Source organism: Leptopilina boulardi, unplaced genomic scaffold, assembly GCF_019393585.1.
Source record: "Leptopilina boulardi isolate dan_hultmark-lab unplaced genomic scaffold, ZJU_Lbou_2.1 LbouV2_408, whole genome shotgun sequence".
In the NCBI taxonomy this organism is placed as follows: Eukaryota; Metazoa; Arthropoda; class Insecta; order Hymenoptera; family Figitidae; genus Leptopilina; species Leptopilina boulardi.
Window position 1 is genome coordinate 22,530 of NW_026137983.1, and position 22,793 is coordinate 45,322.

At 28.1% G+C, this 22,793-nt stretch overlaps 2 protein-coding genes across 2 annotated transcripts; both read right to left on the reverse strand.

The window, feature by feature from the left end:
• Nucleotides 1-1,200: 1,200 nt before the first annotated feature.
• On the reverse strand, nt 1,201-6,419 carry LOC127289446 (uncharacterized). Its single transcript, XM_051317384.1, has 4 exons — nt 6,195-6,419; nt 4,223-4,392; nt 1,410-1,567; nt 1,201-1,226 (listed from the first exon to the last, which is right to left on the reverse strand). The coding sequence occupies exons 1-4, from the start codon at nt 6,417-6,419 to the stop codon at nt 1,201-1,203; spliced, it is 579 nt and encodes a 192-aa protein (XP_051173341.1).
• Nucleotides 6,420-16,691: 10,272 nt separating this feature from the next.
• On the reverse strand, nt 16,692-22,307 carry LOC127289416 (uncharacterized). Its single transcript, XM_051317347.1, has 5 exons — nt 22,041-22,307; nt 17,981-18,289; nt 17,722-17,890; nt 17,392-17,600; nt 16,692-16,865 (listed from the first exon to the last, which is right to left on the reverse strand). Exons 1-5 carry the CDS (start codon nt 22,305-22,307, stop codon nt 16,692-16,694), a joined length of 1,128 nt encoding a protein of 375 aa, XP_051173304.1.
• Between the last annotated feature and the right edge of the window lie 486 nt (nt 22,308-22,793).

Genomic DNA, 22,793 nt, shown 5'->3' on the forward strand with positions numbered 1-22,793 from the left:
AAAATTTCTATAAATTACCGCAGAAATTTCCATAAATTACCTCGAAAATTTCCGTAAATTACCGAAATCAAAATTTTTAATTGTCGTTCGCGCTATATATATTTTTGTAAATTACCGCGGAAATTTCCGTAAATTACCGAAATAAAATTTTTAATTGTCGTTCGCGTTATATATGTTTTTGTAAATTACCGCAAAAATTATCATAAATTACCGCGGAAATTTCCGTAAATTACCGAAATTAAAATTTTTAATTGTCGTTCGCGCTATATATATTTTTGTAAATTACCGCGGAAATTTCCGTAAATTACCGAAATAAAATTTTTAATTGTCGTTCGCGTTATATATGTTTTTGTAAATTACCGCAAAAATTTCCATAAATTACCGCGGAAATTTCCGTAAATTACCGAAATTAAAATTTTTAATTGCGATTTATGCTTTACATATTTTTATGAATTATAGCCAAAATTTCTATAAATTACCGTATAAATTTCCATAAATTACCGAAATAAAATTTTTAATTGTCATTCGTGCTATATACTATATATTTTTGTGAATTACCCCAAAAATTTCCATAAACATTTTAAATCAAATTTCAACTATTTTATAGAATTTGAAAAGCAAAGAATTTTTTTTTAATTTGTTTAAAAAAATTAAAATATTATAAAAAAATTTTCCGGACCACCATGGTAATTTATTTCTTGACACTTTATCTTCAAAAATATGTACTGATATTTATCATTTCGATAAAAAAAATATTTTTAAAGTTTCAGACACCAAATTGTGCGCTACGCGGAGAATCACCCATATACAATGAGTTCTTCAAAGTCAAAAGCAGACAACATTTTGAATTTAAATCTCCGATTTTTTTGAAACTTTTTTGTTTCTATTCTACATTTCTTTTATGCGTTCTTTGGGTATGCAAAATTTTCAAAAAGGGCATAGGATATAAAAAATGTACAGTAACAACTGACAAAAGTGACGGCTTTCCTGAAAATTTCCCTCTCTACTATGCGTTTGAAACTAATACTACGTTTTTGGGTAAAGGTAAAAGCAGGTGTAATTGAGCATGCAAATTTAAAAAAAAAAATATTTTTTTATTTTGTAAAAATATACATACTGAAAATGTCCATTTGTCTAAGAATGTCAATGAAGAATTGAATTTTTATTCTTTTTGAAAAACTTTTATAAATTTAATAATAATCAAAGAGAGATTATTAAAGTTAGGTCTATTTAAAAAAAATGATTTTTAAAAATTAATAATTCTAAAATTTAGGCACTATTTTTTACAAGAAAACTGTTAAATTAAAATTTAATTTTAAATTGATAAATTCTTTTTATAAAAATTATTATTTTTGTTCTTTCATGCCAAAAATATAATTTTTCAAAGAAAAATATTATAATAGAAGCACTGAAACTTGAAAATAAAATTGTTAAAATCACTGCAACATCCACAACAGTAACAGGTGTATGTTTTTTATAAAAGCTTTGATACGAATATTTTGTTCCAATCTTATAAATTTCCGCGTTTAGTAGAGTCAATACACCATTTTCATGAAATCTTCGAATACTAAAACAATTTAAACAACATATTATTATAATTTCAAATTAAGAAAAAGAGAAATATAATTATGTATAATAATTATTACCGTCAACTGGGGGACTATTATGGTATGGTACGCAAATCACATAATTTTTATTGTTTAATGTTTAATAAAAAAAAATGTTTTTTTTTCGAATTAAGCTGTATTGAAACTTTGAACTACATATAAAACAAGTTAAAAAAAAAAATCATACACCTGGCCGAAATATTTAAGTGCCAGTTTTAAAATCCACCGATAACAATTTTCAAGAAAATTTTCTGATTAGTGGAGAAAAGTTGGGAACAAATAAATTTTATAAAATATAAAAATTATTTAAAAAATTGAAAATTCATTTGAAGATAAATTCTGTCAAATATTAAAGAGGAATGTGGTGCAAATTGAAATTAAGCGAGCTTTTCCAAAAAAATATTTTAAAACAATTTTATAAAAATAGCAAACTAATTTTTAACTATATTTACGTTACTACGAGTCACAAATGCAAATAATTTAGGATAAATATTTGTAAAATTAATGAAATATTGTCAAAAGAAAATTGTTATACCGAGTGACTCATAAAAATTCATTTAATCTAAAATGATTATAAATTATAATTACACAGATCTGCGAAATTTAATTTTTTTCAGTATCTAAAATAATTCTAGATGATTGTTATGTAGATTTTTTTTTGTTCTAAAAATGAATCTGACCTTCAAAATGCTCCATCACGTCAGGATTTTTAGTAAATGAAGACTAAAGGGTCAATAAATTTATATACTTTAACCATTTTTGATAATTCTTTTGGATAGAAATTTTTTTTTAATTTTCAAAAAAAGGATCTTATATAGTACTACTCTTCAGCTTTAAAAACCATTTTTTAAAAATAATTTACGATTTTTTTAAAAAAAAAGTTGTGATATATTTTAAAATTAACACTTTTGGTAATGCTAACATATATACATTTTGGCTATATATGGCCATACCTTAGAAAAAAATATTAAACATATAATTCAATTTGATTGTCAATGGGTATATTAAGGTTTTTGGGGTTACTGATTTCGAATTTGATGTTAGATTTAAGGTGGCGTATAATGGTTAGCGTATTAGCCTGCGGAGCATTAGGTTAGGGGGTTCGATCCCAGCGAGCGTTAAATAATAATAGGTAGGGGTAAATATGAGGTCTTCAATTATAAATAATTGTTAATTGTATAATTAATTCCATTTTTATTTTACTATAGAAAGGGATTAGACAACGGGCCTGGAAAAAACCTAGCTATTCCTAGCGTCACATACCCTACTTGATTCTGTTCAGTTTTCCTCTCAAGTTGCTTGATTGACTCTAGCTCAACTGTACAGTTTCCATACATTTTCAAGATAAATTTCCACACGGGATGTGAAAATGGAAAATTCATATATAAAACTACAGATTGACACCGTATTTGACTAATAATATGAATAATTATAATAAAATGAAAATTAAATTGTATTAAACATTTTCTCAAGGTTACGAAAAAATATAACCATTTGAGTATATCTGACGCACGGACGAAGTAGACCTGAATGGGAGAAATAGTGTGGGAAGGGGTAAAAGACCTAAAAGACCTTTTTATTTTCTATTTAAAAAAAGGCTGTCGCAAATTTGTCAATAATTACGTACATTTTCGGTTCGTTTACATTTGATGAGTTGCACCTGGCCTTAAAAAATTCAAAATAGCGTACACAATATGGCGAGCAAAAAAAATTTTTAAATTTACCAGATTTACTTGAAAATTGTTTCTTGGGGTTTTTTGGATCGCTGAATTCAAATGTGATGTCAGATTTTAAAAATCAAAATGTCGTACCCAATGTGGTGACCCAATATAGCGGAACATTTACAAAATAGATTCGATTCGTTCAAAATTCGTTACTTAGGGGTTTTTGTGGTCTATATGAATCTAAATTTTGAATATCTTAAATCTGACCTCAAATTTGAATTTTAATATTTCGAAATGAATATTTTACAAATTAATTAAAAATTTGCTTATAGGGTAAATGCACCAGTGGTGGATCAGGTACCAATGGTGGATCAACAGCGTTAAAAAGGTTAAAATAAGCTATTTCTAATTGAACTAAATGTTTCTATCGTTTAGGGGAGGTGTATAGATAAATTTTATGAAATAAAATCATTTGAAAATATTTAGGAAAACAAAGCAATACAACAATTGTTGATTTTATGCTTTTTCACATGAAATCTTAAAAAATAATTGTTTAGTCCAAATTTTTTTAATTTTTAGACTAGAAAGTAATCAATTCTTTCGATATAGAATACTTTTGGAAAAAAATTTACATCATTAAGTTATTTTTGTGTAGTGTAAAGGGGTAAATGATCCACGACTGGAGCAATGTCATTTTATTGTTGAATGGCGGTGTGAGGGGGTGTAAACGTTACAAGCAGGTCGAAAACTACACGATAGTGTCCTTGAAGACTTGTTAATTCATACTATTGTAAAGATTACCCTATATTTTTCATCTGAAAAAATCTGTACACCTTTAAAGTCAAAATAATAAATTTAGTAGGCTTAATTGATCCACCACTGGTGCAGTTACCCTATACCAAAATAGCACCTATTGACAGTAATGTTTTAAAATAATAGAAAAATACTCACTAGTAATTTACTATTTTTGTATATGGACTGTTTTTATTTAAAATTAAAGCGAACTCAATAAATTCACCAGTTGGTATTATTGAAAAATTACAAATACCTGAGAGATTATTGTGATAAATGATTTTTAAAAATAGCATGTCTGCAAAAAGAGCCATTTCATTTTTGCAAATCTAAAATCAGGAAATTAATTTTTTTCTTAGTGCATGATTCCACACATTGAAGAAATATGTGCGACGTTCGACGAGGGAAGGGACCTTACGTTAAAAAAATTTTTAGGTTATGTTTATGTGATAGTTTTATCATTTTAATTATAGGTAATATCGAAATTAGTTTTTATTGGATTTTTTTAATGTAATGGAGACTTAAACATAAATTTTTTTCTATTAAGAGTTGATTCTCTTTGAGTATTTTCACTCCAAAAATCGCGAATAAAAGCCAAAAATTTTTTTGACGTAAGGTCCTTCCTCTCGTGGATAGCGTCACGCATATGATTATTATTGATTATTTTGAATGTTATTACATTTTATTAGTTCCCTAATTGCTTTTTATAAATCGTTATTAAAAAATAACATAAAAAGCATAGAGTTTGAAAAACAATTATTATACATAAGCATTCGTTTAATTTATACCATTTCTAATGCCTCCACGTTTGTCATTGGTAGATTGTCATCACTTACAAGCAATTCGGCTGCTTCTTTTAAGGGAGACTGTGTTGCATTCTTAAAATAATTACAAATAATATGAATGGATCAGTGAAATTTTAATTCATCAAAATTATTACTTTGTTTAGGCGACATTATTGGTGAGGGATGCATGAGTTTATAATAATCTACGATTGAAAAGCATAAAATATTTTTCTCTACAAATTTTTTTTATTTTTGATCAAAAGGGGTCGTAAATGGTAAAAAATTGCGTGACGTATTATATATGTTATTATATTATTATGCATCAAAAAATCATACTTTTACTTTGAAGTAATTTAAAGTATCTTTAAAGACGATTAACTTGTGTGTTTTGACATTGGTGAATTCGGCAAAAGAATTAAATGGTACATTAGAGTCAATGATTGTTAAATGACTAACAAAACTGGCCGAATAAATGGACCACATCAAAAAAGAGAAGAAAATAATTGAGATGTAGAATATTCTAAGTGATATTGCAGTCGTGGCAACTGTAAAGCGAAATTTAATAGAATTATTGTTACAAATATTTATAAATTTTGCGGAAAAAATAATTTTAGATAATAAATAATATAGTATACTTGACACTTCCTGACGACAGAAGAGTCCAAAAATATTATAAAAATCGTCTGCATATGTGACAGTCCCCGAGAGAAGGGACCTTAGCTCACCAGAGGTCAATATTGAGTTTTATATGGTAAATGATAGATTTTGAATTGCTTTTTCACATGCAAAAGTCAAAAACTGATTAGGATAATTGCTTTTGACACAATAACATTTTGAAGATGGGTATGTCAAGCGCATTTCGAGGCGGATTGTGGCACTCAAGAAATCAGCCCCACTACTTTACTTACACAACTATACTCTCGTACGTGAGCTTCGCGTACGTGAGACCCGAAGATACACGAAGTAGACGAAGCTCACGTATACAGAAACACAACGTTGTGTTAGTGTGGTGGGGGAACTTTTCAGAAGTTCCGCCCCACTCTTCGAGTTCCGCGTTTCTGCTTTTTCTTCAAACGCTTGCCCTGTGAAATTCGTTTTGGTGAGCTAAGGTCCCTTCTCTCGGGGACTGTCACATATGATGATTTTTGATAATATTGAGTCGCTAGTTTGTTTTTCATAAAAATACAAATAATTTGAACGACTATGAACATTAATATTGTAGACATCCATATTTCGAATGTGAAAGGCTTGAAAAAATATAAATAGTGAATTGGGAAAGTATTGATATTTTTAAGATAATTAATTACTATTTTTAAAAGAAAAAAAAAAGGAAAATTGTAATTTACCTCAAAATATGCTGACCATGAGACGAGAACTTTAATTTCTGGTTGTTTAATTATTATGATACATTCACCTCTTATCAGTTCTGAAGAGTAATCAATAATAGCAATTTCATTGGGTATAATTGTAAAAAAGCCCAAAGCTATATCGATCTGTTTATTAACAATAAGGCCTATGGCACCATTCCAAGTATGATTACGTTCATCTAAAATTCCATAATCTTCCTCCATTTTTATTTTTTTAATAGTAAAATTTCCAACTTTCTCAAGTGCATAGCACAATTTATTAAAATAGTCTGCGATGGTATCGGTTTCCTGATCAATTGTTATAGAATTTTCATTTCATAGAATTTCATTAGATATATCATTTTTATTGAGCCAAATTTTATTTGTTCGAATTATTATTTTACAGAATTTTCATTAAACCGATTTTCTATATTACAGAATTTTTATATTAACCAAAAAATTCACTCCACACAATTTGAATTTTTATTTTCTTAAATTTTCATTTAACATATAATAGTCATTTTAATGAATTTTTATTAGGTAGAATTTAATTGCATAGAATTTTTCTTTTAGATGTACTTTCATTTGTTCGAATTATTAATTGATAGAATTTTCATATAATATAACCGATTTTTCATATACTATACAGAATTTATGCTTAACCGAAAAATCATTTAACAAAATTTTTAATTGATAGAATTTTCATTTGTCCGAAATTTCAAATGACTGAACTAACCATCATCGACATTAAGATTTTTGCGTTATTTTTAAAAGTAACCAATCACAATTTTTTAGATAATTTTTGATTAATTGATTTTAAAAATCATGCCAAAATCGGGACGCATGATTGTTCCATAATTTATTTATTTTTTTTAAATTAACGTTTAATCGAAATTCAATTAACCAGAATTTATATTTAACAGAATATTAATTTAACAAAATATTCTTTCAACATAATTTCCATTTCCGAATTTTTATTAACACGAAATGTCATTTAACCCATATTAATGCTCAAATGTCCAAAATTTTTACCTCAACTTCAATAATGTAAGTATTAAAACATTAAAAGACCAGATATTTTAATGTCAATGGTAGGGAGTATTAGGAATCGCTCTTTTAGATTTTGGGGTCAAAATAAAGATTGTTCCACGTGGAAATCCAATATGGCGGATAAAATAAAAAAAAAAAACTAAAATAATATTTTTTTGAAGCCAAAAAAAACATTTAATTTCAAGATGGCGGAAAAGTCACTGCATTTTCGTAGATATGAACAGAATATGACGCTGATTACGAATCCGATGTCAGTTTTTATAAACGAAAACGAAAAAATAATTAGACAATATCCATTACTTTGGGGTAAAATTAATGTTATTCGGGGGTGTAACTGGTTTTTATAAAAGGAATTAATTTCTTGAAAGTTTGTGCAAATCAAAATTAGAGATAAATTAACATGAAAATATAATTCTATTTTAATTTTTCGTTTTTTGAAAACGTTGCGGACTTCAGCATCATTTTTTAGTTACATAAAAAATTCTGTAATATAAGAAAATCGGTTTAATGAAAATTCTGCAAAATAATAATTCGAACAAATAAAATTCGACTCAATGAAAATGATATATCTAATGAAATTCTATTATAAAACAAAATTCTAGGAATTATTGATTTTTAGAACTTATTCATGCGTTTCAATAAAATTAGACTTACATATTGCTCCGAACTTAATATAATTCGTGAATAAAAATTTAATAAAAAGAAATGGATAATTTTTATATTTTTTAAGGTATTAATTTAATCTGCAATGCTTTTTAATACCTCATATATATATTTTTTACTGTGATAATTATAATAAATCTCACCGTTATTGATGCTGCAAGTAAAATTTTGTTACTTATGAATTCTCTACCAACAACTAATTTTTTTGATTTTAAAATAAATCCCGTTTTTGGCTTCCAAATGGCTCTTTCGTAAATAACAATCTTATTATTTACTGAATGCCATTCGCGAATTACAGGATCTCGATAACATTTGACAAGAATTGAAACTCCATTATTGAATTGATAAAGTGGATTTTCATTTGGATTCATGCACGATGTCATCAATAGAGGAGATTTATTTAGAAATAAAAGAACATTCAAAAAATTTTTTCGCAGAATTAATTTTGTAATATGAAGTATTCTATGATAATCGTCTTCAGAAGTTATTAAAAAGACAATCAATACATTATCATTTATGCCGAAAATATTATCGTATTTTTCCTCGGTTGTTATTAAATATTTGAAATTTAACAGTTGAAAATTTGATACTTTAAATCTTTTTTTTAATAAATTGATTTGCATGTTAAAAATTAATTTCTTTAAAATTAAATCTATGAAAGATATAGTTATTTTGATTAGTATTTTAAATTTATATAAATATAAATTTTTTTTTATATATTGAAATTACTTACTATCGTTTGAACTGAAGTGAAGTAAAGCAACAGAAGTACGATTAGTGATTTCGTACATATCTGAAATGAAATGCACATGTTCTTCAGATGCCATTGATAATGATAGAGTTATTGTGACTATAAAATATATTTTCTGCATTTTGAAATTTATTTTTTTTTTTTAGAAATATTTTCAATTATTTAACATTTTCAAAGACAATTTTATTTAATTAATACAATTTTTCTCATTGCTCAAAAAAAATTATTTGAAACAATTTTTGCTTTTTAAATTTATAATATATAGCCTTAGCGATGAAACACTTTTATTATTTTTAATTTTGATGTTTCTAAATCTTCTTCTATCATAAAATAAGGTTTTTTAAATGACCAAATATCCCCTTGAATCATCACCAATAAGCAACTATTTTCTAGGATGATGGATTACGTGTTGTTTAAATACCCTAGCTTCAATTGACGTGACACTAAAAAGGCCAATAAAAATTAATTTATTGATATTATTATTACGTCACAATAACTGATTAATAAATAATAAATTATTATTACAATTAAATAGAAATATGACAAGTTAAATAAATTGTCCATTAAAACTAAAATTATTATTATTACTTTTTTTTTTTTTTGCTTAGGGACTATTGGGAAATTTGTATACAGATACCTTGGCTTCCGCATGCCAAGGTTATGTGGGGTTGATAAAAAAAAGGAGAACAATAAACAAAATAAGCTGGCGAACTACTACCAGCCCCGACCCACTAAAAACCCGTCAACCCTTCTTGGGAGCCCTTTTATCCATCCTCGGTACTGTCGTGAAGACTTTTGCCTTCGAGGGTGGCGCTCCAACTCTGTCGCAAAAGCGACTTCGTCCAGTCCTGCGGACATCCTGCGTTATCAATTTTTAAAAATAAACCGAAAATCTATGTCAAGCGGAATCAACAGCACACCAGAAAAGAAAACAATAAAAAGTCAATAAATAAAATAAAAGTAAAATAGACAAAAGTCAAAAAATAAAATTGTAAAAAGACAGATGAACACACAAAATATAACATAAAACTGTAAAAAGACTAAAATAAATAAACAGAAAATTGTAAAAAGACAATAAAAGACAAAATAAATAATAAAATGAACAAATAAATAAATAAAAACTGTGTACTGTCAATTTCGCCTATCTGCGGCCATCGAGATCCTTTCTCATCATAACAGAGATGATAAAGGTCTCGATGAGCTGCCAGTTTTCCTGGGACTGGATCATCAGCGCTACCATGTTCTCCGGTGTAACTGCGTAGCGTTTACACCGGTGAACATGGCCTGCCTCTCCAAGTACCATCGGCTGCAGGTGAAGAGGGTGTGCTCTGCGTTGTCTACAGGGAACTGGCAGTAAGCACACTCCTCGCTATCTATCTTTTTAAAGCGCTGCAGGTACGAATTAAAACATCTGTGACCTGTCAGCGCTTGTGTCAAATAGTAGGAGATCTCTCCATGGTTCCTACTTAACCAAGTGGCAAGTGTCGGTATAAGGCGATAAGTCCATCGATCTTTTACCTCCTTGTCCCATCTTTGTTGCCATTTTTCGACGAGCATGTGCCTCGCTTCGAAGCGGATGCGGTCCTTGCTGGGTCGATCTTCCTCTTCAGAGGAATAATTATTATTATTATTATTATTATTATTATTACACATCAGCTGGAACCAGAGGACGAACCTGTAGACCAAGAAGAGGCGGAAAACCTGTTTGATCAAATGGAACTCAAACAAGCGGTGAACTCCCTGAAAAATAACAAAGCTCCAGGTCCTGATGGTGTCCCAGTAGAAATCCTAAAGATCATACAGCGGGAGCAACCGAATTTTCTCCTGGATATGTATAATAGCTGTCTAAAAAACGGATGTTTCCCGAAGAAGTGGAAGGAACAAAAATTAGTTCTTATTAGTAAAGAGAAAGGCGACAAAAACTCTCCATCTTCTTATCGCCCCTTATGCATGCTCGATTCTGCTGGTAAATTGTTTGAGAAACTCTTAAAGCCACGCCTACTAAACGCGATTAAAGCTGCCGGCGATCTTTCTGACTATCAATACGGATTCCGAAAAGGACTCAGCACGGTCGACGCAATTTCGCGGATCATGGATACAGCAAAGACAACAAAGGAGGGAAATCATTACTCAAGACCAATAGTACTACTAGTCACTTTGGACGTTAAGAATGCCTTCAACTCGCTCAGATGGAAGGATATTATACAAGCCCTGAAAAACAAATTTCAAATACCACCCTATCTTCTTCGTATGGTAAAAGATTATTTGAAAGACCGAATCCTTATATACGAGACGAAGACAGGCCCTTGCCGAAGAAAAGTTACCGCAGGAGCTGCTCAAGGATCCATTTTGGGACCCGATTTGTGGAATGTATCGTATGACGACATCCTTCGATTGGAAATGCCAGAAGATTCTTTTTTGGTGTGCTATGCAGACGACGTGACCGCAATTATAAGAGCACGTAACCTTGAACAATGTCAGCTGAAATTAAACCAAGTCATGAGGCAAGTGAGCAAATGGATGGATGATCATAACCTAGAACTTGCTTTACACAAGACGGAAATAGCCATCATTACGACAAAAAGGATCGACCTAGAGGTGTTTCTACGAGTTAGCGATGAGGTTGTAAAGACCAAAACGGCTGTAAGGGAACTAGGGACTCTTATTGACTCGAAACTAACATTCTGGCAGCATATACAGAAAGCAGCAGACAAAGCGGCGATGAAAATGACGTCTCTGAGTCGGTTGATGGCAAACATGGGTGGCCCAAAACCTAGTAAACGGCGAATAATCATGTCAGTAGTCATGTCAATCATGCTATATTGCGCAGAAGTCTGGGCAGATACATTAAAGATTGAAAAATATAGAAAACGCATGGCCAGCGTGCAACGTAAAGCAGCTTTAAGAATAACAAGCTCCTACCGCACAGTGTCAGAGACTGCCACTCTAGTCATTGCTGGAATGATACCAGTTGACCTTTTAGCGCTAGAAAGGAAATACATTTTCCAAAAAAAGAAGGAAAGTAATACAAATTCAGCTAAAAACGAAGCCAGGAAAGTCACGATGGACATATGGCAGACAAGATGGGAAAACGCAACTCAAGGTAGATGGACCGCAAAATTGATTAAAAATATTGTCCCATGGACAAAAAGAAAATTCGGAGAAGTAAATTATTTTGTGACACAATTATTAACTGGACACGGATATTTTCAGGCGTTCTTATATAAGATAGGTAAAGCAGAAAGCCCCAATTGTTTATATTGCAAAAATAGAAAGGACGACGTCGGACATACGTTCTTCACATGTAATAGATGGAAAAACGAAAGAAATTCTTTGGAAAATGAAATCGGCAGGATAAACCCTGATAATATAGTGGAAAAAATGATTAGCAAAGAGGACGCTTGGCTAAAAGTAGCTAATTTTACGGAATACATCCTCCGACAAAAGAAAATTGACCAAATGAAATAAAAGAAAGAGAAAACAAAAACATTCAGGATACGAAGCAAACTAAGCAAGAGTTTTTATTTTAATTACTGACATGGAATACACAGATTTTAAATTTATGACTAAAAATAAGTATTATTTATACTCGAAAGAAGAGAAAATCCAAGCAGGAAAGAGATGAGCCGAAGTACGGCTAAGAGTCGCCGATGACCTTTACCCCTGAAGAAATGCGTAAGCGGAGACCGGGGGTACTTGGTAGGCGTGAATGGGGGGTGTTTTGGTGCGGTAAGGGCGGCTGCAGAAGGCAGGATCGTTTCAGTCCCACAGAGACCTAAGATCAGGCAGTGCATAAAGCATTTCACCTCCTCCTCTCTCAAAAAAAAAAAAAAAAATTATTATTATTATTATTATATTGGCAATTATAATTAATTAGCAATAATAAATAACAAATTATAATACTATAAATTATTTAACCTTTTTAATGAACAAATTAGTTATAAAGCATTCTTTAAAATTACATTAACTACTACTCAAATACTCAACTAAAAAAAAACTGAAATTTTTTAATATTTAGATAATAAACAAACGGTAAATTAAAATTTTTTTATTGTTAATTAACAAATAATAAAATTTAGCTTATTCTTTTGGTTTTTTTATACACATTTATATAATTAAAACAGTCCATATAGGTGTATCAATGTTTTTTTTTTTTATAATGTATAAGATAAATTCAAATTTGTTTAATAAATATTTATTGGATCTATTATTATATACAATGTATATTTAACAATAAACGGAAACATTTAATCAAGGAAAAATTATTCCTGATATGATTAGGATTACAAATATTTTTATAACATCACTAATAAATAATAATTACGTGTATAATGAGATATGTATTCTCTATATCTAAATTAGTAAAAATGTTAACTAATTTTATTTGGTGACTCACTTTTTACTTATTTAAATTAATTTCAAATTTTTACTAATTCAAACTTAAAGAGTATAAATTTGAATGCTAATTGCGCATTGTTTTCAATAAAGAATATTAATTATATATTCAATTGTTACAAAATTAAATAATAATTTATTAATTAACTTTTTTCAAATGAGTATCATTTTTTTCACAACGGTTTTATATTCAAAAATTTATGCGGAATATAAAATAATTTTTAAAATTTACATATAGAACACAAAGAAAATTGTTTTTTATTAACATTTTATAAATAAACAATTTACAAAAACTGTTTAAATAATAAAAATTATTTTTAAAAACTACGTTCCAATGATTTGGAAATGTTTTTTTGAATATTTGGTCACCACAGATCGATGTATTAATATTTTTCTTTAATATATACATATATTAAGATTTCATGTGTCTCATCAGGCGATTAGTTTGTTTGAAAAGAATTTTAGTTTTATTCTTATTTATTTTCACTATTTTCATTCGATAAAAATTGTACAAATTTTCAAGGAATAATATTAAAACAGATAAAAAAATTCCGCTAAATATTATCTCAAGAAGTAATGCTATATCCCAAATAGTTAAATTTGCTTTATTTGTAGTTGGAAGAAATTGGTAATTACGTTTTGAAAACAATTTCTCTCCCATACGATTGAGAATTCCAAAATTTTTCAATTTCTTTATACTGAAACAATGAAATTTTTCATTTTTTAATTTTATTTTTCATTCTTTATTTATAGGGGAGATTGGGTACAGTTGATTTTTTGTAAAATAGGTACCTACAAAAGTTTTTTAATTATTGAAAAAAAAATTAAGTTGTGAAATTCGTAATTTTGACTCTGCCAAAAAATTAGTTTATATTTTTTACGTGTATAAGTCGAATTGGAAAACTAAAGTTGTTCGCAATAAGTTCCAATATGGAATCTAATTATTTTTTATCCTTTAGACCCCCCATTAATATTAACCGTTTTGAAAATATATTTCATTTGTTTCAACTGTCCTCAGTCTCCATCCTACTAGGAAAGTAAAATAACAACTTAAGGTTGTGATTTTGTATTTCTCATATGTTGAGTAATTTATACATTGAGGTAAAATTTTGTATAAAGAACTCAAAAATAGTACATATAAGAAATTTCTGTTATGTGCCAGACTATTATATAATATTTTGTCAAAAAAATTTATTTTTAAAAACTTGAATATTTGAGGAAAATTCAAAATAAAGGCAGTATAATTTTAGCCATTTCCCCAAATATTCAAATTTTTCAAGAATAAATTTTTCAACGAAATATTACAATAAATTTTTATATTATTTTTGAGTTCTCCACAAAATTTTAGTTGAAACTATCAATTAATTTACAAGAAAACCTACAGAGAATATTTATACATATGAAATCATCAACAATCACATAACCTTAATTATAGAAACAAAAAATCTATAGAATATATTAAGGGTATGTCCAACATGTGATATGTAAACAAACCATGCACATTTTTTCGCACTTCTCATTTGCGTAGAAAATAAAAATTTGTCGTTTTCTTTATGAAAATGGTAAATTAATGTATTACACTTGGTAACTATACTTTATTTTAACTAATTATATGAAAAAATAAGTACAATTGAGGCGCATGATTTTTCCCAAAAATTAAAAAGTTCGAAATTTTAATTGATCGAATTACTTTAAGTCAATATTTTATTTGGTCGAAATTCTAAAAGAACGACAGTTATAAAAGTCGACATTTTCTTTAGTCGATATTTTATTTGATCGAAATTCTAAATGATCGATATTTAAAGTGGTCGACATTTTATTTAGACGATATTTTATTTGGTCGAAATTCTAAATGATCGACATTTAAAGTGGTCGAAATTTTATTAGTTCGATATTTTGTTTGGTCGATACTCTAAATGATCCACATTTAAAGTGGTCGATATTTTATTTGTTCGATATTCTAAATGATAGAAATTTAGAAGCATCGAATTTTATATCCATCGAAATTTAATTTGGTCGATATTTTAAAAGCTTGACATTTTTTTAGCTATACGAGTTTCCTCTCTATGTTGTTATTATTATTTACATCAATAATTTCAAATTTCCCGCAAAATTTCAATGTACTTTACCGACAAACTATATAGAAAGGAAACTCGTATAGCTAAAAAAGTGTCGAGCTTTTAAAATATCGACCAAATTAAATTTCGATGGATATAATTTTCGATGCTTCTAAATTTCTATCATTTAGAATATCGAACAAATAAAATATCGACCACTTTAAATATCGTTCATTTAGAATATTTACCAAACAAAATATCTAACTAATAAAATTTCGACCACTTTAAATGTCGATAATTTAGAATTTCGACCAAATAAAATATCGTCTAAATAAAATGTCATCCACTTTAAATATCGACCATTTAGATTTTCGATCAAATAAAATATCGACTAAATAAAATGTCGACCTTCATAAATGTCGGTTATTTAGAATTTCGACCGAATAAAAAATCGACAGAATAAAATGTCGAACTTCATAAATGTCTATCATTTAGAATTTCGAATAAATAAAATATCGACCAAATAAAATGTTGACCATTTTAAATATCGATCATTTAGAATTTCGTTCAAATAAAATATCGACTTAATGTAATTCGATCAATTAAATTTTCGACCTTTTTAATTTTTGGGAAAAATCATGCGCCTCGTACAATTATAATGAAATGAAAAGTACATTGAATTAGCAATTTTTTCAAGGTTTCGAATTTTTTTTTTTTAGAATTAGAATTAGTTTATTGATATCAATTAAAGTTTTACAAAAGTTATAACATTTGTATTAACATAATGAAACTTAACCTATGGCTCCTGTCTGTGCGACTTATCCATATATATAAGAAATATTATTTTATTTATTTATTAAACATAAATTTTTAAGGAAAATTCAAGGTTTCGAAAAAAAACCATTTGAGTATATCTGAGGCACGGACGTTGAGCACCTAGGTGGGAGAAAGAGTTCAGCCATTGGACAGACACATCCCTTCTCTCACTTTCTCCCACTTAGGTCCTCAACGTCCGTGCCTCAGATATACTCGAATGCTTAAATTTTTCGTAACCTTCAAAAGCAGGTATTTCAGTGTACTTTTCATTTCATTATAATTATACTTATTTGTTCACATAATTAGTTCAATAAAGTATAGTTACCTAGTCTAATATATAAATTTACCATTTTCACAAAGAAAACGACAAATTTTTATTTTCTACGCAAATAAGAAGTGCGTAAAAATGTGCATGGTTTGTTTACATTTCACATGTTGGACATATCCTGAAACTATTTAGAAAAAAAAATTAAGTTCATGTTCAAAATTAAATATAAATGATATATCTTACATTTGTCGCATTGTTTGGGTATAAGGACTATTTTTTCGTAAAATAAATGTAACAGGATGTCTTATTTTAGTTGGAATTATAATATATTGACATGAACTCTGTATTTTGTTATTGAACATCATTTGTAAAAACAATTCATCTGTGAATAATGCTATATTATCATAACAAATCTGAAACAAAATATTTGAATTAATTTTTTTTAGATTTATAAATTGATATTAAAATAAAAAAAATAAAAAATATTGCATTTTTTATTACAAAAAAATAGTTTTTTTTCGCTCGATTAGTGCGACATTTTTTAATTTTACATTTATAACAATTCTATGACAATATTTTACCATATTCATAGCTTCTTTTGCATTTTTTGGTTGTTGACTGTTATCCATTAATAATTTACTTATTTCTTTCCAAGCGTGAGTTCTTGAATTCTAATGGGAAATTATTATATTATTAATATAATAAATGATAATTAGTCAAAATTCATTATTATATTTCACCTAAAGTGAATGAATTTCTTCGATTCAATTATGATTGATTTAAAAAATTTCGAGTTGAAAACTGTTATAATTAATTTAATTTTTTGAAAAATTAAGAAAATTTTAATTCATTTTGGGTGTAACATATACTTTATATATATATATATATACGAATAATATTGTGAGGAAATTATTTTATTAAAGATTTTCAATACTTTTTTACAAAATTACTTGTAAAAATGGAGATGATTCTTAATCAGCTCGCCCTCATCTAATTAATCCGAATATTCCATTTATTTGATTTGAATACTTTGTATTGGATTAAAATAACTATTTATTTGATACGATAAAATAAAATACTTAAGTTTAATAAATATGTATTTGGTTCAAATACATATTTTTTTAATGATTTTTATAGGAAATTCATGTGCCCCAAAAATATTTTCTTTTTAAAGCATTTCTAAAATAACATACTTACCTTTACTGTATTATAACTGGCAGTGTGTTTAAAAACAATTAACTTATGTGATTTGACATTCGCATATTCTTCGACTGATTTAAATGGAATATCTAAATTAAAATTTGTGAGCTTACTGACGAAAATTCCGGTGTAAAGTGATATAATTATAAAAATGAACATAGAACTTGAAAAATGTACAATTTTTGCAGCTCCGGGTTTTGGATAGTCTGTAAAAAAATATCAAGAAATAGTTATTTTAATTTAAAAAAAAATTAACAATATATTTTTAATTTGATTGTAAAAAAAAATTATTTTTTCATTTTGTTAAATTCTGAGCAAAAATTATACCTGATGGTATACTTTGATGTAAGAAAATTCCACAAATAGAAAATATTTCGTCTCCAATACTGTTCTTATTATTAAAATCTGTTTTGAATTTGGTATTTGTGAAAATTTGAATCAATAGACTAATTATGATTATAAATAAAAATGCAATCCACGATTGAAATGTGAAAGGCTGTTCAATTAAAAATGATGTATTATAATTGCATTTGTATAAAATTAATTCTTTAATATACTAAATTTGCATATTTAAATAATAGTGTACCTTAAAGTACGCATACCAAGGAACGTGTATATCTAATTTCGGATGTTTAATCAAAAAAACATATTCAAGCTTTGCCAGTGGTTCACAGAAATCAAAATCTTTAAAATTTTTTGGTAAATAGTGGAAAAATCCCATTCCAATATCAAGGCTTCCATTTGAAAATAATTTTCTCGCATTATTCCAAGTAGAAATATTGTGATTATAAACACCATAATATTTTTTCCACTTGAATCTTTTAATTGTACAATTCCCAGCATTCTCTATATATTTAATTAAATTATCAAAATATTCTTCTTGAATATGATCATCCTAAGGAATTGACATATGTAAATATTAATTAATTATTTTTTTACTAGGGGAATAGTGTCAGGGTTGGACACTTGGCTTTTTTTATATAAGAACACTAGCACCACCTGTGTGCGTACGTGACGAATCTTCTAGTAGTGTAACCTAACTTTTTGTGGCATTACATTTTTGGAGAATCAAAAGTAGCGTCTCCTATGACTTCGGTGCAATCGAAGAGACAAAAAAAGTTTTGTTTGACTTGTGAATAAACCTAAAAAATGTGTAAAAAAGCAGGAATTCTGCAAAGTAAGCTTATTGAATGTATTGTGGGGTACATAATTTAAGAAGAAAAAAAGTGAAAAATCGAATCGCGACACATGTCTGGTTATGGTTAGCACAATTCGAAAATGATACTTCTAGTTAGGGTTGGACACCCATATTAATTATAAATTTGACACAATTTATAAATAAATTTTATTTTATTGATATTTCAGTGCAAAATTGTGCCAAAGATATTAGAAAAATAATACTTAAATTGTATAAATTTTGTTCATCATTTCATTGAGTTATTTGGAACAATAAAGCGTTATTTTTTGTAATTTGAGTTCATTCCTTTTTTAAACCCATGAAGCTTTACAATTTGTAAACAATAAGTAAAGATAAACATGAAAAAATAAGAATAAAAAACATTACAAATGTTATTTTACGTTTTTACCAATAATGCGTTTCGATTTTCAAAAAGTGTCCAACCCTGACTGAAAAGTCCAACCCTGACTAGATTTTCTTTTTTTAAATGTTTATAACTTTTTTAATTTTAGACCAATCAATTTACGGTCCACAGCAAAAGTGTTCCTCTTTTGTAGATCTTTCCACCCATACACCACAATTGACTGAATTTATCTAAACAAAATATTTATAAACAAAAAACCAAAACTGTGTCCAACCCTGACACTATTCCCCTATACATTGATAAAAATTATTAGAACAACTAATTTTTTTTAAATATACATATAAGGCAAAATTCTTGAAGTGATCTAATTGAAATTTTTTTTTTTTTAGATCGAGCTGAGCGCATAGTTTAGCTATAAGGATGAGTACCACTTATGGGGCATTTTGGATGAAAAATTTTTTTAACTTTTGATTGGTAAATCCATTATTCTATAAAAATCATTAATTAGAATTTTCATTTTAAAGAATTTTATTAGAAATAATTAATTTTTAAACGTATTTTCATTTTTCGAATTAGTATTTGGCAGAATTTCTTTTTATACGAATTTTTATTTTATAGTCATTTAATTAACATGACTTTTTATATTTAAGAGAATTTTAATTTTAATCGAAATTTAATTTAACAGAATTCTCGTTCAATCGAATTTTTATGTGATTTGAATTTTTAAATGACAAAAATTCCAATTCACCGAATTTTAATGTTTCTGAATTTTTATTTAATAGAATTTTTAAGACGCCATATTTTTTACTTATCCGAAATTACAAATGTCCAAACAAATTAGAAATTATCAAGAAAATCGTGATTGGTCAATTTTAAAAATTGTATTCAAATCGATTGTTTTTTCGGCAATTTGTAATTTCGGACAAATAAAAAATTCTGTGTCTTAAAAATCCTATCAATTAAAAATTCTTATAAATTAAAATTCGGTGAGTTAGAATTTCTGTTGTTTAAAAATTCGTATAAAAAGAAAGTGTAGTAAATTTTAATTCGAAAATTGAAAGTTCATCTAAAAAATAATTATTTCTAATAAAATAATTTAAAATAAAAATCCTAATTAATGCGATTTTTATGAATTCATTTAAATGAAAAATCATTTTATTGAAAATTAGGTGAAATTAGTTATTTCATATGTTTGGTTAACTGTATATGAATGCATTTATTTTGTTGATTTAACCAAAATTTGATTGCTTCAAACGAATTTTTTTCTGAGTGTAGATGAAAAAAATTTTTAAACCTATTATATACACGGGAGAAAAATGGAAAAACGAATAAAGTAACTTTTACTAAATTTTAAAAGTAAAACCTGAATTGTCCGGAGTTTCTGAGCATTTCTGGTAATTTTTACTTCGAAAATAGTAAAATTCACTATTGCCGGAATAATTTTTACTATTTCAGGAGTAAATTTTATCATTTTCAGAGTAAAAATTACCAAAAATGCTCAGAAACTCCGGACAGTTCAGGTTTTACTTTTAAATTATATAATAAAAGTTACTTTATTCATTTTTCTATTTTTCTCCGTAATAATATAGTTACGCACTAAGAAAAAAAATTTAGTATTTGCAACAAAATTGTTTGGTTAGGCAATTTTGGTTCTTGTAACTAAATTTTGGTTGGCTGAAACAAAGTCGTAGAGTTATCTCAACCAAACATTTGGTTAGGCCAACAACCCACACAGCACAACATCTTACACCAGGCCTACAGCAGGCTTACATGTAAGGTTTGTAAGGTAACATCGTAAGCCCATAGTAGACTTACAGTAAACCTAAAATGTCCGCCTTACAGTAAGCTTACATGGTAGGGTCGAGGTAAGCTTACATGGTAGGGTCGAGGTAAGCTTACACGGTAAGGTCGAGGTAAGCTTACACGGTAAGGTCGAGGTAAGCTTACATGGTAGGGTCGAGGTAAGCTTACATGGTAGGGTCGAGGTAAGTTTACATGGTAGGGTCGAGGTAAGCTTACACGGTAAGGTCGAGGTAAGCTTATGAGTAAAGGCTGTGGTAAGGTTATTATTAAGTTGTAAGGTTGAGGTAAGGTTGTGGTAAGCTTACAAGGTAAGGCAAGTTATATTCAAATAATAATATTAATAATAAATAAATATTCAATAAAAAAATTTTTCTTTTGCCTTATTCTATTTTGGGAACCTATCATTTCGCAGAAAGTTTTGAAAACAAATTTGGGAGGAGTAGGATTCGAACCCGGGACCGAAGTATATACCTAACAACCTAACCAACTGAGCTAAACGGGGAACTGACAATGAGAAAAGTAATCTTGCTTTTAAGGAGTTGATTATCTTCTTGGTTCCACTTTAAAAGTAAGATTACTTTTCTCATTGTCAGTTCCCCGTTTAGCTCAGTTGGTTAGGTTGTTAGGTATATACTTCGGTCCCGGGTTCGAATCCTACTCCTCCCAAATTTGTTTTCAAAACTTTCTGCGAAATGATAGGTTCCCAAAATAGAATAAGGCAAAAGACAAATTTTTTTATTGAATATTTATTTATTATTAATATTATTATTTGAATATAACTTGCCTTACCTTGTAAGCTTACCACAACCTTACCTCAACCTTACAACTTAATAATAACCTTACCACAGCCTTTACTCATAAGCTTACCTCGACCTTACCGTGTAAGCTTACCTCGACCCTACCATGTAAGCTTACCTCGACCCTACCATGTAAGCTTACTGTAAGGCGGACATTTTAGGTTTACTGTAAGTCTACTATGGGCTTACGATGTTACCTTACAAACCTTACATGTAAGCCTGCTGTAGGCCTGGTGTAAGATGTTGTGCTGTGTGGGAAAATTATTTGGTTGAACATTTTTAAATTCCAACCAAAATTTGATCAAGACAACAAAATAATTTGGTTAACACAACAAAATAGTTTGGTCTAAAAAACCAAATGATCATTTATTGTCCGAATCAAAATTTGGTTGTGACAACCAAATAATTTCTCAGTGTGACTTCTCAAATAATCTACTATTCACACTTTTGTTGAATCAGTTGAAAAATTTTGCCCCACACATATGTATATATATATATATCTCACCACAGACTTAATGGATTGTAAAATTTTCCCACTCAAAATATCATAATCATTGAGAATTTGTTCTTCTGATGTTTCATTAAATCCCGTTTCTCTATTCCAAATGCCTCTATTGTATATTTTTGTTTCTTTACCATCAACTGAATGCCATTCGCGAATTATAAAATCATTGTGACATTTAACAAGAAAAGACACTCCTTTATTTAAACCAAGTGGATTGCTGTATGGATTCAAACAAATTTCCTTTAAAGCATCATCTCTGCTCTCCATGAATAAAGCGAAATAAATTATTTTTGTTCTATTAATGAATCTTGTAAAATTTTTCATATCATTCAAATCAATGAGGGATGTTAATAAAAAAACACTCATTGCATTGTCATCCTTTCTCAACCCTTTAAAATTATGATATCGTTCATCTGCATCAGTTAGAGAAGCTAAAATTTCTAAATTAATGTCAGAAGCCATAATATTCTTTTTGAATAAAAGAATTTGCATGTTAAAAATTAAATTTTTCTGATACAAATCTGAAATGAAATGCAGTTAAATTTAAGTTAAAATTGTATAAGTTTTGAATCTGAATTTAAAATTGTGAATTAATGTTATTTTATAATAAGTATCTCAGGTTTTTGAGGTTCTTAGAGAACGATTAATATTTATTGTATATACATTTACACGGAGAGAAATTTATGCTACTGGGTAACATAATGATGTTAAGGGCAACCATATTTAGTGCTAAATATACAGACAGCGATATAG